Genomic DNA, 14,559 nt, shown 5'->3' with positions numbered 1-14,559 from the left:
CATTATTAAGTTGAAACTGTTACTAAGAACAACAGTTTTGAACTCGTCTCTTTTATTGCACGACCATCATTTACCAGTCACAGCCAAAACAACGGCTGCATCCGAAACCGCATACTTCCATACTATATAGTATGCTAAAAACAGTATGCGAGTCCAGTAGTATGTCTGAATTCGCAAAATTCGAAAAGCAGTATGCGAGAAGTACCCGGATGACCTACTAGTTTAAACACTACCTACTAGTGGACACTACACTATCCCACGATGCACCATGAGAGAATTCGTGAATGGTAGTGAAGTGATGCAACTGACGCGGTTTAGGTGACGTAATGATGACAAAATGTAGTACGTTCGAATTCCATTCATACTGTATAGAGCACACTTTTCTAATGGTCAAGTAGTAAATTTAAATTCAAATGCAGTACCTACTGAGTAATAGGCGATTTCGGACGCAGCCAATAACTTCCGCTCAAGCAGGAAGTAACGTTTTACATAGCATAAAAATCCTCGCCTTTCTTTTCATGTGCTATAAACACACACACATCACCAATTATGTCAAAAGACACTATTTTAACTTAACGGAATCTTTAGTTAATCGATGTTTTAGTTTTACCTGATGTCGTCCAGCCCTGCATGAAGTCCTCTAATGTTTCAACACTCTGGGCGTCTTTTTTTTCTTCTCTTTCTCTGGAAACTGACCGGATTTGTTCTCTTCTGCTCGTGTCGTTGGTGTTCGCTCCTCTTTTATTCTCCATCCCTCCATGCATCCCTTGTTTTGTGTCCTCCTGGGCCTTTATTCTCTCCGTCCCGTCTGTCCGAATCTCTCTCAGAGCTCCAGACCTGTCAGAGAGCTTATTTCTATCAGCGTTTTCCTTTCCTTCATTTAGAGCCAGGTGACGTCTTCGGTTTTTCTCTCCCCTTTTAGTTTATTTCCCTCCACTCCATCCATCCCATCAGCTGTGTGTATGTGTGTGTGAGAGAGTGTGCGTATCTGAGGTGTATTTCTCTGATTTTTCTGCTGTTTCTCCTCTCTGTGTGATATAGTGTGCTTTGGCGCCCCCGCTGTCCATCTGTGGTACTACAGAAATGGGTATAAACTGCATGGGTTTGGTTCTGTTCTCACCAGTGAAACATGACCACAGTATGCAGTTACACACACACACACTCACACCGGTCCAAAATTCACACAGCGCAAAACTCGCTGTAAAGTGTTTATGAAATCTAATTTATGTCTTGGGGAATGTAGTGTTAGCTAGTTACTGTTGAATTTAGTGTTTTGTTTTATAGTTATCATACTACATACTTTTTGGTCCATTTAAAATACAAATATTTGACTCAAATTAATCATATTTAACAGTTTTACACTTGTGTATATTTTCCACATTGTATGCAGACTACGCTAAAATGTTTATTATCTATTTATTGATATATATATATATATTTTAAGAAACCATTGTTTATTAGGAAATGCTTTAAAAATCGTTGTATTTTATTATTATATTATTATTATATAATTATTATTATTATTTTTAAGCTTATAAATTTAGTGACTAATTTATCTTATGTTTACGATTTATATATATATATATATATATATATATATATATATATATATATATATATATATATATATATATATATATATATATATATATATCCCTATTAATATTTATCTAATGATGCATGTTAGTTTTTTGTTTTTATTTATTTTTTGAGGATAGACATGTTAAATTAGTGTCGTCAATGTTTTATAATTTTTCATATGTTTGTTTATACACAGTTAGGTCCATAGATATTTGGACATCGACTCAATTCTATCATGTTTGGATGTATACACAGACACAATGGATTTGAAATGAAACGAGATGTGCTTTAACTGCAGACTGTCAGCTTTAATTTGAGGGTGTTTACATCCAAATCAGATGAACGCTGTAGGTATTACAGCAGTTTGCATATTTGCCTCCCACTTGTTAAGGGACCAAAAGTGAATAAACAGAATAGTAATCGTAAATCAAACTTTCACTTTTTTTATAACTTGGTTGCAAATCATTTGCAGTCAATTACAGCCTAAAGTCTGGAAGGCATGGACATCACCAGACATCCACCACAGGTGTTTTCTGTGGTCTTCGGGGTCTTTTGGTGTTGCTGAGCTTGAGCACGAACTGGTGTGTTCTCTCTTTTTAAGAATGTTCCACACATTTGTTTTGGCCACGCCTGATGTTTTTGCTCTCTCTGATGGGTTTGTTTTGTTTTTACAGCCTAATGAGGGTGTGGCACCCTTTCCCTATGGCGATGGAAGTGCCCTTAATTGTTATAAATTAGATCACTCTAATTTGTAATTTCACCCCAAAAAGTAACCCAAAACCTGATACCAATTAATATAAATAGTAAACACACCCAATCTGGTACAAAATTACACTTCCAAATTTACCTAAATACAATTAAACCAAGATATACAAATAAAAGAAATAAAGGTTTGTTAAAAATAAAGCTTTACGTTTTCCTTTTTTTCCCCAAACTCAAATAAACAGCAATATCAGCAGTTCGTTTAGAAAAGACCAAAAATAGTCCATGTAAAATGAATGGAAAAATAGCTAAACCTCATTGCAGGCCTGTTTCGGCATTCGTAGTGGCATTAAAACACCCAAAAAATAAATAAAATTTTACTCTTACCATAGCCCAGGGAACACATCAGAGCTAGTACAGTTCAGGAGGGAATAGCGGGGAGTCCGCAGTGTACTGTCTTGTCTAACACTGCCAGATAAACCACTGAGGTATCCTGGTTTCTCAGGGCGCAATCTGAAATGTTTAGTTTTGTTGATGTATAGGACGATAATAATTCGCAGAGATCTCCACCTTTGCAGCTAACACTGTATTTCAACAGTTTACACTTGGATATTGTTTGACAACTGTTAGCAGGTTTGGCATGCTGTCCCAGGAGAGAACTCTGAGCTCGGAGATAGTTGAGGTCAGGGCTCCCGCCTAGTCAATAGAGGATGTAAGGGGAGTATGAGATCAGTTGGTTCTCGAGAACTCCCCGTGGTAAAGGAGGAGAAGGGGTGGATGGGAGGGGGGTTTCTTCAGAAAACGGAGATAAGGAAGTAGTTCTAGCTGGGCTACTTATGAGTTTGGATTAGTCTGATTGGCTAACTAATGATTGTAGATGGGTGACCAGCTGCAGTTAATCATATCACATGCTCCTCTCAAAATTAGGTTGTGAAACTTCACTTAGTGAACAGTGTCAAAAATAGTCAGACGATATCCAATAGAGGAAATTGCTATCCTCACAATCTTAGACGTATAAATCTCTCTTCAGTTCTCTTTTCAACTACTATTGAAGCGAATTCTCTCTCACACATCAACTTTCACCCTGACATCCTCTCACAATGCTCTTCCGCCCCCTTTATATACCTTCCGGGAGATCTCTTCCTGGCCACCACTTCCGTCACAACACAGCAGGTAGAGCTTTTAAATCAAACATTAATGCAAATTCAGAAACAAAACATCCGCCATACAATAAACAAAATACAAATGTAATTATAATATTAACTAAACAAATAAATGAATCGACAACTGGGCTTCACCGGCTTGCTTGACTGACCGTGACAGCTCTTTGAAACTCATCTTGAGAGTTGACTAACAGATTCCAAATGTAAACAGCACACTTGAAATGAACTCTGGACCTTTTATCTGCTCATCGAAATTGGGATGATGAGGAAATAACCCACACCTGGTCATGGAACAGCTGAGAAGCCAATTGTCCAATTACTGTTGGCCCCTTAACAAGTGGGAGGCAAATATGCAAACTGTTGTAATTCCTACAGTGTTCACCTGATTTGCATGTAAACACCCTCAAATTAAAGCTGACAGTCTGCAGGTAAAGCACATCGTGTTCGCTTCAAATCCATTGTGTTGGTGTATAGAGCCAAAAACGGTAGAATTGTGTCGATGTCCAAATATTTATGGACCTAACTGTGTATATATATATATGTTTGTTTATAAATGTGTACTCAATTCTTAGGTTGTCCTTTTTTTAATTTATTTTTTAAGGTTTATTAAATATATAAGTTTATACTTTCAAGGGTTTAACTTTAGTTTAAATTGACTCAATTAAAAACATTCTGGCCAACTGAGGAAATCAGTGATATTCTCAACCGTGTATGATATTTATTTTGTGCGCATTGAGCCTCATTTATGAAGCACAAGCAGAATGAATCACTCGTTAATGATATGAGATCTGTCATTCAGTTCAGCTTGTGTTTTCATGAGGAAGGTGTTTATTTTGGACCTCACACACACATATTACACACATGATCACACACACGTCCGTCTCACCTGCACTGCATTGAGTTGGATCATCTCCCCGTGTGTGTTTTCTCCTCCACTCTTCACCAGCATCATATGTGTGTGTGTGTGTGTGTGTCTGTGATTTGTCACTAGTGCTGAATTGTGTTTGCCCCACTGAATTGTGGGAAGCGTTCGCCTCATGACCAGACTGCATGCGCACTGAGATCAAGTGTCTACATCACAGTAACTGTACATGTGTGTTTGTGTGTGTGTGTGCGTCTCAGTGGACCGCATCGTGGGTCTGGATAAAGTTGCTGGGATGTCGGAGCTGCCGGGAGCCTTTAAGACTCGTAAGGGAATGTTCCGGACGGTCGGGCAGCTTTATAAAGAGCAGCTCTCCAAACTCATGGCCACGCTCAGAAACACCAACCCAAACTTTGTCCGCTGCATCATTCCCAACCACGAGAAGAAGGTACAGACATGTCCTCGGCATTACTACAGTTATTATTACAGTAAAAACATACACACCGCTAAAACAAGCTGTGAGATACTAACTTTCACTTTAACACTGGAACCAACTACAATCATTCTGACCGCTTCTCATATAAGACGACGTATTGTCACGTCATATTTACATTCGAAGCTTCTACTGAGATATTAAAATTAAGCTTTGAATGTCTGTCATCATATTTAATAAAGTCATCGCCATAAAAATATGATCTTTTTGGTAATGCAGCCTATAACTGTGAGGTTGGGCTACATTAGACCACACACATGGATGTCTGCGACTCTTTAATTTTTCATTGCGGCACTCTACATATGCTAAATGACACCTCTAAAATTACGTTTTTGCCATTTTGCCAATAGAAAGTTGTGGTATTTCATAATAGGAAGTTGCTAGGCAACAGAGGCATGCATAAATTATATTTAAAGTCATGCAAATTTAAAGGAAAAGTTGCAGACACTGAACGACATTTGATTATAATGAAATAACAATGCTATAAGGTAATATATACACATTTAGTAAAAGCCAGGCAAGTTATAGATATGCCTATTTTATTTCTACAAACTTAATAAAATTGCAAATATTAAAAGTTGTCAAAATAGCGCCTCAGTAGTTGTAGTGCTAAAATTAAAAACTATTTGATAATCTGTAATGATGGATTTTGACTATGTTAGTATTCACAGCAAGGCCAATAATTAACGAAATAGCTATAATGATGATAACATTATGAGCATCCACATCATAAACAATTGGAATCATAACAACCGCACCTAGTTCGCACTCAGAATTAAATGATCCATATCCATGTTCATATCAAATTGACGACAAACTTTTAGAATAAAAAGTAATGTCCATATCAATTGACGACAAACTTATAGAATAAAAATAATGCGTTTATAAATTAACGACAAGCTTTTAGAATTAAATACTGTCCATACCGATTGACGACAAACTTTTAGAATAAAAATAATAACCTTTTAAATTGATGACAAACTTAGAATAAAAATAATGCCCATATCAATTGACGACAAACTTTTAGAAAAATAATGTCCTTATAAAGACGACAAACTTTTACTATAAAATACTGTCCATATCGATTGACGAAAAACTTTTAGAATAAAAATAATGTCCTGATGAATTGACGACAAACTTAGAATAAAATAATGACTATATCGACTGACGATAAACTTTTAGAATAAAATAATGACTATATCGACTGACGATAAACTTTTAGAATAAAATAATGTCCATATCGAACTGACGACAAACTTTTAGATTAAAAATAATGTCCTTATAAATTGACTACAAACTTTTTAAATAAAAATAATGTCCATATCAATTGACGACAAACTTTTAGAATTAAAATAGTGTCCACATCAATAAACGACAAACTTTTACAATAAAAATAATGTCCATATTAATTGATGTCCATAACAACAGATGACAAACCTTAGACTAACAACTAGTGTCCTTGACAACAGACAATACATTTTTGACCAAAATTTTGTATTGAAAACAGCAAACAACGGACTTGAGAATAAAAAAATAATGTGACTAACATCCGACAGTGACACTGGAGCATTTTAAAGCAGCGATTCCTCAGTGGATCACTCGTATGTCAGCTTAATGACAGACCAGCTGTTCGACGAAACTTTGAAAAGCTCCATTGTCTATATCTGTGGTTACACTCAGTAAACAGTGGGGAGTTTGGTGAACTGTTGACCTTTACGGCCAATCACAGTCATTTCTGTTGAGTATGTGACCTCAAAAGTGCGCAAATGTTTGCTGGAAATGGACGTTTTTAAAATTTTACTATCGATTGGTACCGAATTCCAGTATGGTGACAACCCTAGTGTCTATACAAACATCATTTGTTGTACTCTCCTGTTCACTGACTGATGACGAAATTAACATCATGCACAAAAACGTCTGCAGTTAAAACTGTGCATGCAGTAACTGAGCAATGTAAATGTCTGTGTGTGTGTCAGGCGGGTAAGTTGGATCCTCACCTGGTCCTGGATCAGCTGCGGTGTAACGGTGTGCTGGAGGGCATCCGCATCTGCCGACAGGGATTCCCCAACCGCATCGTCTTCCAGGAGTTCAGACAGAGGTAACCCTCACTTTTAATGAGAGATACCTTTAAATCTAACATTATATAGTCTCTCAGAGGCTCTGTTTGAACTCGAAGTTATACGTTTAAAGTCAGAATTATGATAAATATGTTATTAGCTCTTATTTACATATTTCCCACATGATGTTGAACAGATTCAGGAAATTATCACAGTATTTCCTCTAATATTTTTGTCTTCTGGAGAAAGTCTTGTTTGTTCTATTTCGGCTAGAATAAAAGCAGTTAAAAATATTTTTAAACCCATTTTTAAGTCAATATTATTAGCCACATTAAGCAATATTTATAATTATATATAACAATGACTTGCCTAATTACCTTAATTAACCCTAATTAACCTAGTTAAGCCTTTAAATGTCACTTTAAGCTGAATACTAGTGTCTTGAAGAATATCGAGTCAAATATTATGTGCTGTCATCATGACAAAAATACAGGAGTGCTAATAATTCTGACTTCAACTGGATATGGAAGGTGTAATGTTTATTGGTGGTTTGTGTTTTTCGCTCAGGTATGAGATCCTCACGCCAAACTCCATTCCCAAAGGATTCATGGATGGCAAACAGGCCTGTATGCTGATGGTGAGAGCAGTTTTATGTTTAAACAATATAAATAAAATCATTAGATGTCATTTGGATATGCCCTGGTGGATCATGAGGGAATTGAGTTGATCAAATCAGAAAAAAATAGGCAGAATCGATCTGCACATCGTCACCTTACAATTATAAGGTACTATCTGACATTTTTGTCAAAATTGAGTTATTCACATATTCTTTTTAAATGGCAACTTATTTACATGATGGGATGTGTTTTTATACATTGTTTACATTTTAAGGCTTTTTATTTAAAGGGCCATGAAACCCCCTCGTTTCAGCAGGGTGTTTTCACACCTCTACTTTGGAAAAAGTCAGAAAAGGGGGCGTGTCCAGCTCTGTTTAGGGGGGAGTGTCGGAGGAACTAAAGTGGGAGGGTGTGGGAGTGTCTATTTGTGCACGCGCGAGTTTCAGAGTCAAAATACACAGACAGGAGAAAGTGATGGTTTAGAAAGTGGTGTTTAACCTACATGGACATCTGTAGTCGAATTATTTGCCAAATTATTAAATGTTGGACTTTAACAGCAGTTTGGCTCTTTCATTCAGGGAATTCATTCATGTCCTTATTTGATTCGAGGAGCTGCTCTAAGCGTGTATATTTCATGCAATGTTTAATACCGCACGGCGAATGAGAGAAAAAAAAACTCAGCATTTCCCGAAAACTTAGATGCACACGGCAGGTAGCGTCAGAAAGCCGCGTGTGTTATTCCGGTCACAAAATGCGGTGCTAACATGTTTGCACTCAGTGCAATATTAACTTAATTCGATATGAACAAACTAAATAAACAAAGAGCACTGGTCGCTCACTTACCAAATCTGTAGAGACAGGACAATCACCAGCAACTAGAGCCGCGTCTTTATTAAGAGGAGACTACAAGTGAATCCAGATCTCAGCGTTTGCAGATGAGAACAGCTCTCAGGTAAACAATAATCCTCCTTAGACACGTAAGTTATTGTTGTCGAGCGTCGCGTACACTGTTAATCCACACGTGATCCAGCTGCGCTCTCACAGAGAGAAAATGAAAACGAAACTTAACGGCAGCAAACTATAAAAGCAACACTTCACGCTTGTTTTGCCAACACAACGTGGCGTCTTTGTCGTGTAAACACGGTGACAGTAATGAATATTAATGAAGTTGCACAATAGAGCGCGCTGATTGGTTTGAACCAAGCCTTACTCATGCATTAATGCATCACACTGTAAGACGTAATAAGACACACTCTGGCACAGACGTCCAGTCTGCACGCTGGAATACACGCTATTATGTCATGACCGTTACGCAGCTTCAAAAATTCGTTTCAAACCGGAAGTACGAATTTGCTTGAAATAACGCAAAAACAACCAATTTACACTTTTTAGTGAAATATAGGTGTCCTAATAGTGTTTTTAGCAGGGTGGGACACATATACGACTGTCAACAGCTCAAAACATGTGTTTTGGTGTTTCGTGACCCTTTAAAAAAACAAAAAAGGTGTATCTACAAAGTTGAACTCTAGCTTGGCTCTATAAGGTTCTATCTGTAAGCCAATCACATGCACAATGCACGAGGACCAATTAGGATTAGCTTTCTTTGTCATTTCGCCGGACTGCTCCATTGACCGCAGGAAACACCAGAAAGACAAAATCACAAAATCAGAGTCGACTAAATAACGCCACACCACACAAAGTTGAAATGTGTGTAAATGTGATGATTTAAAAGCATTTCTTGACACTGAGATTCATTCATTCATTTTCTTTTCGACTTAGTCCCTTTATTAATCTTGGTATGAACTGCACATCAAACAACATGCCCGACTGGACATTTCTATTTCTAGTATACTTGCTCCTTCTGTCTGCAATAGCACTACTGTGTTGTAACGGCAACACTAATAAAAGTTATGTTACTCGAAAATAATGAATAATTACGTTTTTGAGCCAAGTGCATTCAGAATGTTTGGTTTGGGGCTGATTTTCCCTTTGGTGCTTCTCTAATAAAACTGCAAAATGACTATTATTATCATCACTAGTGCTTCTTCAGTGTTGCTAATATACCTAAAAGTAGTTACTAATATGTTAAATTAGTTTGTTTTTAATTCATTTATTTTTTTCTGTTGAGTAATTTAGTCATTTTATTGTTGTATTGGTGTCGTTTCTAATGTGTGTCTGTGTTTGTTGCGTGTCAGATCAGAGCTCTGGAGCTGGACCCTAACCTGTACCGCATCGGTCAGAGTAAAGTGTTTTTCCGCGCTGGAGTTCTGGCCCACCTGGAGGAGGAGCGGGACATGAAGATCACTGACGTCATCATCAACTTCCAGGCCTGGTGCCGGGGATACGTCGCCCGCAAGTGAGTTTTGCTGGAGTTTACTGGTAGACAGTGAATTCAATTGAACTGAATTGTTTTGACGGCTCTTAAAAAAAGCCCTTAATTGCTTTTCCATTTTTTAAGGCTTTAAAGGTTCTTTGAATTGCACATTTTTATTTAGCGTTTGAGTTCGTTTAAACTGAAACATAAAGAGAGGGCGGGGCGTAGAGTAGCTCTTCCCCTTTTTAAAACAGCCTATAGCATTTAGTTTCTTTTGGTCTTTTCGACTGAAACATGAAGAGGGCAGGGCATATAGTAGCTCCTCTCATTTTTTAAAAATAGCATATAGCCTTTGTTTCTTTAAGTCATTTCAACTGAAACATGAAGAGAGGGTGGGGCATAGAGTAGCTCCTCCTCTTTTTTTAAACAGCCTATAGCAGTGGTTCTCAAACTGTGGTACGTGTACCATTAGTGGTACGCAGGCTTCCTTCTAGTGGTACACGGAGGAATGAAATATGTCTAGTACATGCTACACACATTTCAAAATTTATCAAAAATTATGTATATAATATGCCATATATGACATATATCCTATATATCCGAGGTAATCTGCCACGTTTTTTTAACTTTGCAGAGTTGTAGTTGCTTTACTGGGCCTACTACGCTACTGTATTTCAATACTGCTCATTTTGGTGGTACTTGGAGAGACAGAGGTGGTACTTGATGAAAAAAGTTTGAGAACCACTGGCCTATAGCATTTTGTTTCTTTAGGCTTTTTCAACTGAAACATGAAGAGAGGGTGGGGCATAGAGTAGCTCCTCCCCTTTTTTTAAACAGCCTATAGCATTTTGTTTCTTTAAGTCATTTCAACTGAAACATGAAGAGAGGGTGGGGCATAGAGTAGCTCCTCCCCTTTTTTAAACAGCCTATAGCATTTTGTTTCTTTAGGTCTTTTCAACTGAAACATGAAGAGTGGGTGGGGCATAGAGTAGCTCCTCCCCTTTTTTAAACAGCCTATAGCATTTGTTTCTTTAGGTCTTTTCAACTGAAACATGAAGAGAGGGTGGGGCATAGAGTAGCTCCTCCCCCTTTTTTAAACAGCCTATAGCATTTTGTTTCTTTAGGCTTTTTCAACTGAAACATGAAGAGGGGGTGGGGCATAGAGTAGCTCCTCCCCCTTTTTAAAACAGCCTATAGCATTTTGTTTCTTTAAGTCATTTCAACTGAAACATGAAGAGAGGGTGGGGCATAGAGTAGCTCCTCCCCTTTTTTTAAACAGCCTATAGCATTTGTTTCTTTAGGCTTTTTCAACTGAAACATGATGAGAGGGTGGGGCATAGAGTAGCTCCTCCCCTTTTTTAAACAGCCTATAGCATTTTTTTCTTTAGGCTTTTTCAACTGAAACATGATGAGAGGGTGGGGCATAGAGTAGCTCCTCCCCTTTTTTAAACAGCCTATAGCATTTTTTTCTTTAGGCTTTTTCAACTGAAACATGAAGAGAGGGTGGGGCATAGAGTAGCTCCTCCCCCTTTTTTAAACGGCCTATGCATTTTGTTTCTTTAAGTCTTTTCAACTGAAACATGAAGAGAGGGTGGGGCATAGAGTAGCTCCTCCCCCTTTTTTAAACGGCCTATGCATTTTGTTTCTTTAAGTCTTTTCAACTGAAACATGAAGAGAGGGCGGGGCATAGAGTAGCTCCTCCCCTTCAAAAAACAGCCTATAGCATTTAGTTTTTTTAGGTACAGTAATTTCCCCTGAAACATGGAGAGGGTGTGGCATAGAGTGGCTCCTCCCCTTTAAAAAACTGCCTATAGCACTTAGTTTTTTTTTAGATAATTTCACCTAAAACATTGAGAGGGTCGGCATAAAGTAGCTCCTCCTATTTTTAAGAAACAGCCTATAGCATTTTGCTTTTTAGAGCATTTCAACTGAAACATGAAGAGAGGGCGGGGCATAAAGTAGCTCCTCCCCTTTAAAGAACAGCCTATAGCATTTTGTTTTTATCACCGCTCTGCAAGTGAGAGGGGTTGAGCTTAAGCACATCAAATGAACAGCCAATGAGAGGAAGGGGGCGGGGCATGTCAGACACTAGAGAGCATTTGATTGGTCGAAAGATTTGATGAGAAACTGAAGTATGCATCTCATGTGTGTGTGTGTGTGTCCTGCAGAGCATTCGCTAAGAGACAGCAGCAGCTGACAGCCATGCGTGTGATCCAGAGGAACTGTGCTGCTTACCTGAAGCTCAGGAACTGGCAGTGGTGGAGACTCTTCACTAAGGTTTACACACTCACACACTGTCAGATGAATGTGCTGTGTGTGTGTGTGTGTGTGTTAGGTACTGATGCCGCCTGTGTGTGTGTTTCAGGTGAAGCCACTGCTGCAGGTCAGCCGACAGGAAGAGGAAATGCAGGCCAAAGAGGAGGAGCTGAGTAAAGTGCGGGAGAAGCAGCAGGTGGCGGAGCAGCAGCTGGTGGAGATGGAGGTCAAGCAGCAGCAGGTGAGAGAGTGTGACCAGTACTGTACTCCTATTCCTCCAGTGTGATGTGACCGTATGAGTGTGTGAATGTTGTTGATTTCAGCTGAACGCAGAGAAGATGGCTCTGCAGGAGCAGCTGCAGGCCGAGATGGATCTGTGTGCCGAGGCTGATGAGATGAGGAACCGGCTGGTGGCCAAGAAGCAGGAGCTGGAGGAGATCCTGCACGACCTGGAGGCCCGAGTGGAGGAAGAGGAGGAGAGGGCAAACCACCTGCAGGCTGAGAAGAAGAAGATGCAGCAGAACATCGCGGTAACCACCTCCTCTGATTGGCTAGGGGGATCACTTATGCGCTGTGATTGGCTGAATGGTTGAGTGATGCGCTGGGATTGGCTGAGTGATTCACTTTAACTGAGTGATGAGCTGTGATTGGGTGAATGGCTGAGTCATGAGCTGTAATTGGCTGAGTTATGCGCTGTGATTGGCTGAGTAGGAAATGACTGTGTTTTTTGTCCAATAGGATCTTGAGCAGCAGCTGGACGAGGAGGAAGCGGCTCGACAGAAGCTGCAGCTGGAGAAAGTCACGATGGAGGCCAAACTGAAGAAGACGGAGGAGGAGGTGATGGTGCTGGACGACCAGAACAACAAACTCTCCAAGGTCTGTGCACTGACACGCATAAAATTGTGCTGAAGGAAAAATGCTAAATACATCCATAAATACATCCATTTATCAAATATTCCCTTATATATAACAAAATATTTCAATTAAAAACAGATTGCTGCATGTAGCAAATTACACTGACATGAGGTGTTTTTGGTTTTGTTAGTAAATTTAAAAAATAAAGTAATGTTTAGTCGAACTTCAACAAAGGGAACATCGTCATTTTGCAATATTTGTTATCGATTTAAAAGAAAATTTATTTGGTTTTGCAACGAATGCTTTTAATCCATATTCTAGTAAATTATTTAAGTTTAATTTAATAATTAATTAATTAACATGCTGCAGTGATTCTATAGTTGCTATGGTAACGCAACAACCAAAGGTATTAATCTGTTGTGGTGATTCTATAGTTGCCATGGTAACACAACAACCAAAGTAATGAATCTGTTTTGGTGATTCTGTAGTTGCCATGGTAACAACCAAAGTAATTAACATGTTTTTGTGATTGTGTAGTTGCCTTGGTAACACAACAAAGTAATTCCTCTGTTTTGGTGATTCTGTAGTTGCCATGGTAACACAACCAAAGTAATTAATCTGCTGTGGTGATTCTGTAGTTGCTATGGTAACACAACAACCAAAGTTCTTAATCTGTTGTGGTGATTATATAGTTGCTATGGTAACACAACAACCAAAGTAATTAACCTGTTTTGGTGATTCTATAGTTGCTATGATAACACTAAAACCAAAGTAATAAACCTGTTGTGGTGATTCTGTAGTTGCTATGGTAACACTAAAACTAAAGTAATAAACTTGTTGTGGTGATTCTGTTGTTGCTATGGTAACACAACAAAAGTAATTAACCTGTTGTGGTGATTCTGTAGTTGCCATGGTAACACAACAACCAAAGTAATTGATCTGTTGTGGTGATTCTGTAGTTGCCATGGTAACACAACAACCAAAGTAATTGATCTGTTGTGGTGATTCTGTAGTTGCTATGGTAACACAACAACCAAAGTAATTAATCTGTTGTGATGATTCTGTAGTTGCCATGGTAACACAACAACCAAAGTAATTAACCTGTTGTGGACATTCTGTAGTTGCTATGGTAACACAACAACCAAAGTACATAATCTTTTGTGATTCTACAGTTGCTATGGTAACACAACAGCCAAAGTAATTAAAATGTTGTGGTGATTTTGTAGTTGCCATGGTAACGCAAGAACTACAGTAATATAAACATGCTTCTCTATTTCTACAGTTGTAGAGCACACACCACAGTTTACTGTAGTAAAACTAAAGTATCCTACAGTATTTATCACCGTTTTTTGTTTACTGTAGCTAATACTACAGTATCCTGGAGCATTCATTAACGAAGTGGTTTAAATACTATGATAAATACAGTATAACTATGGTATGATTCAAAAATACACAGTTAATAAGTTCCTTTTAATAACTATAAGCTTTTCTGATGTGGGTTTGTGTGGACGCTGACTGTGTGCTTGTCTTGCAGGAGAAGAAGCTCATGGAGGAGCGAATCGCAGAGTTCACCACAAACCTGGCGGAGGAGGAGGAGAAGTCCAAGAGTCTGCAGAAACTGAAGAACAAACACGAGGCCATGATCACCGACCTGGAGGG

General features: G+C 38.5%; 1 protein-coding gene across 7 annotated transcripts in view; it reads left to right on the top strand.

The window, feature by feature from the left end:
- Positions 1-14,559, top strand: part of myh9b (myosin, heavy chain 9b, non-muscle) — a 112,633-nt gene that overhangs the window by 71,241 nt on the left and 26,833 nt on the right. For 4 of the 7 annotated variants that reach the window (XM_073943794.1, XM_073943792.1, XM_073943793.1 and 1 more), the window contains 9 exons: positions 4,569-4,756; positions 6,778-6,899; positions 7,426-7,495; positions 9,671-9,831; positions 11,958-12,066; positions 12,155-12,286; positions 12,369-12,575; positions 12,784-12,921; positions 14,435-14,558. In XM_073943794.1, coding sequence (XP_073799895.1) covers positions 4,569-4,756; positions 6,778-6,899; positions 7,426-7,495; positions 9,671-9,831; positions 11,958-12,066; positions 12,155-12,286; positions 12,369-12,575; positions 12,784-12,921; positions 14,435-14,558 — 1,251 coding nt within the window. Of the gene's footprint in view, positions 1-826; positions 891-1,041; positions 1,088-4,568; positions 4,757-6,777; positions 6,900-7,425; positions 7,496-9,670; positions 9,832-11,957; positions 12,067-12,154; positions 12,287-12,368; positions 12,576-12,783; positions 12,922-14,434; position 14,559 lie in introns of those variants that run through there. The other 3 variants (XM_073943797.1, XM_073943796.1, XM_073943798.1) reach the window with 2 other exon arrangements.

The sequence above is a fragment of the Danio rerio genome, chromosome 3 (genome assembly GCF_049306965.1).
Source record: "Danio rerio strain Tuebingen ecotype United States chromosome 3, GRCz12tu, whole genome shotgun sequence".
Lineage (NCBI taxonomy): Eukaryota > Metazoa > Chordata > Actinopteri > Cypriniformes > Danionidae > Danio > Danio rerio.
Note: the sequence above shows the minus strand (reverse complement) of the source record. Positions and strands in the feature narration are given on the sequence as shown.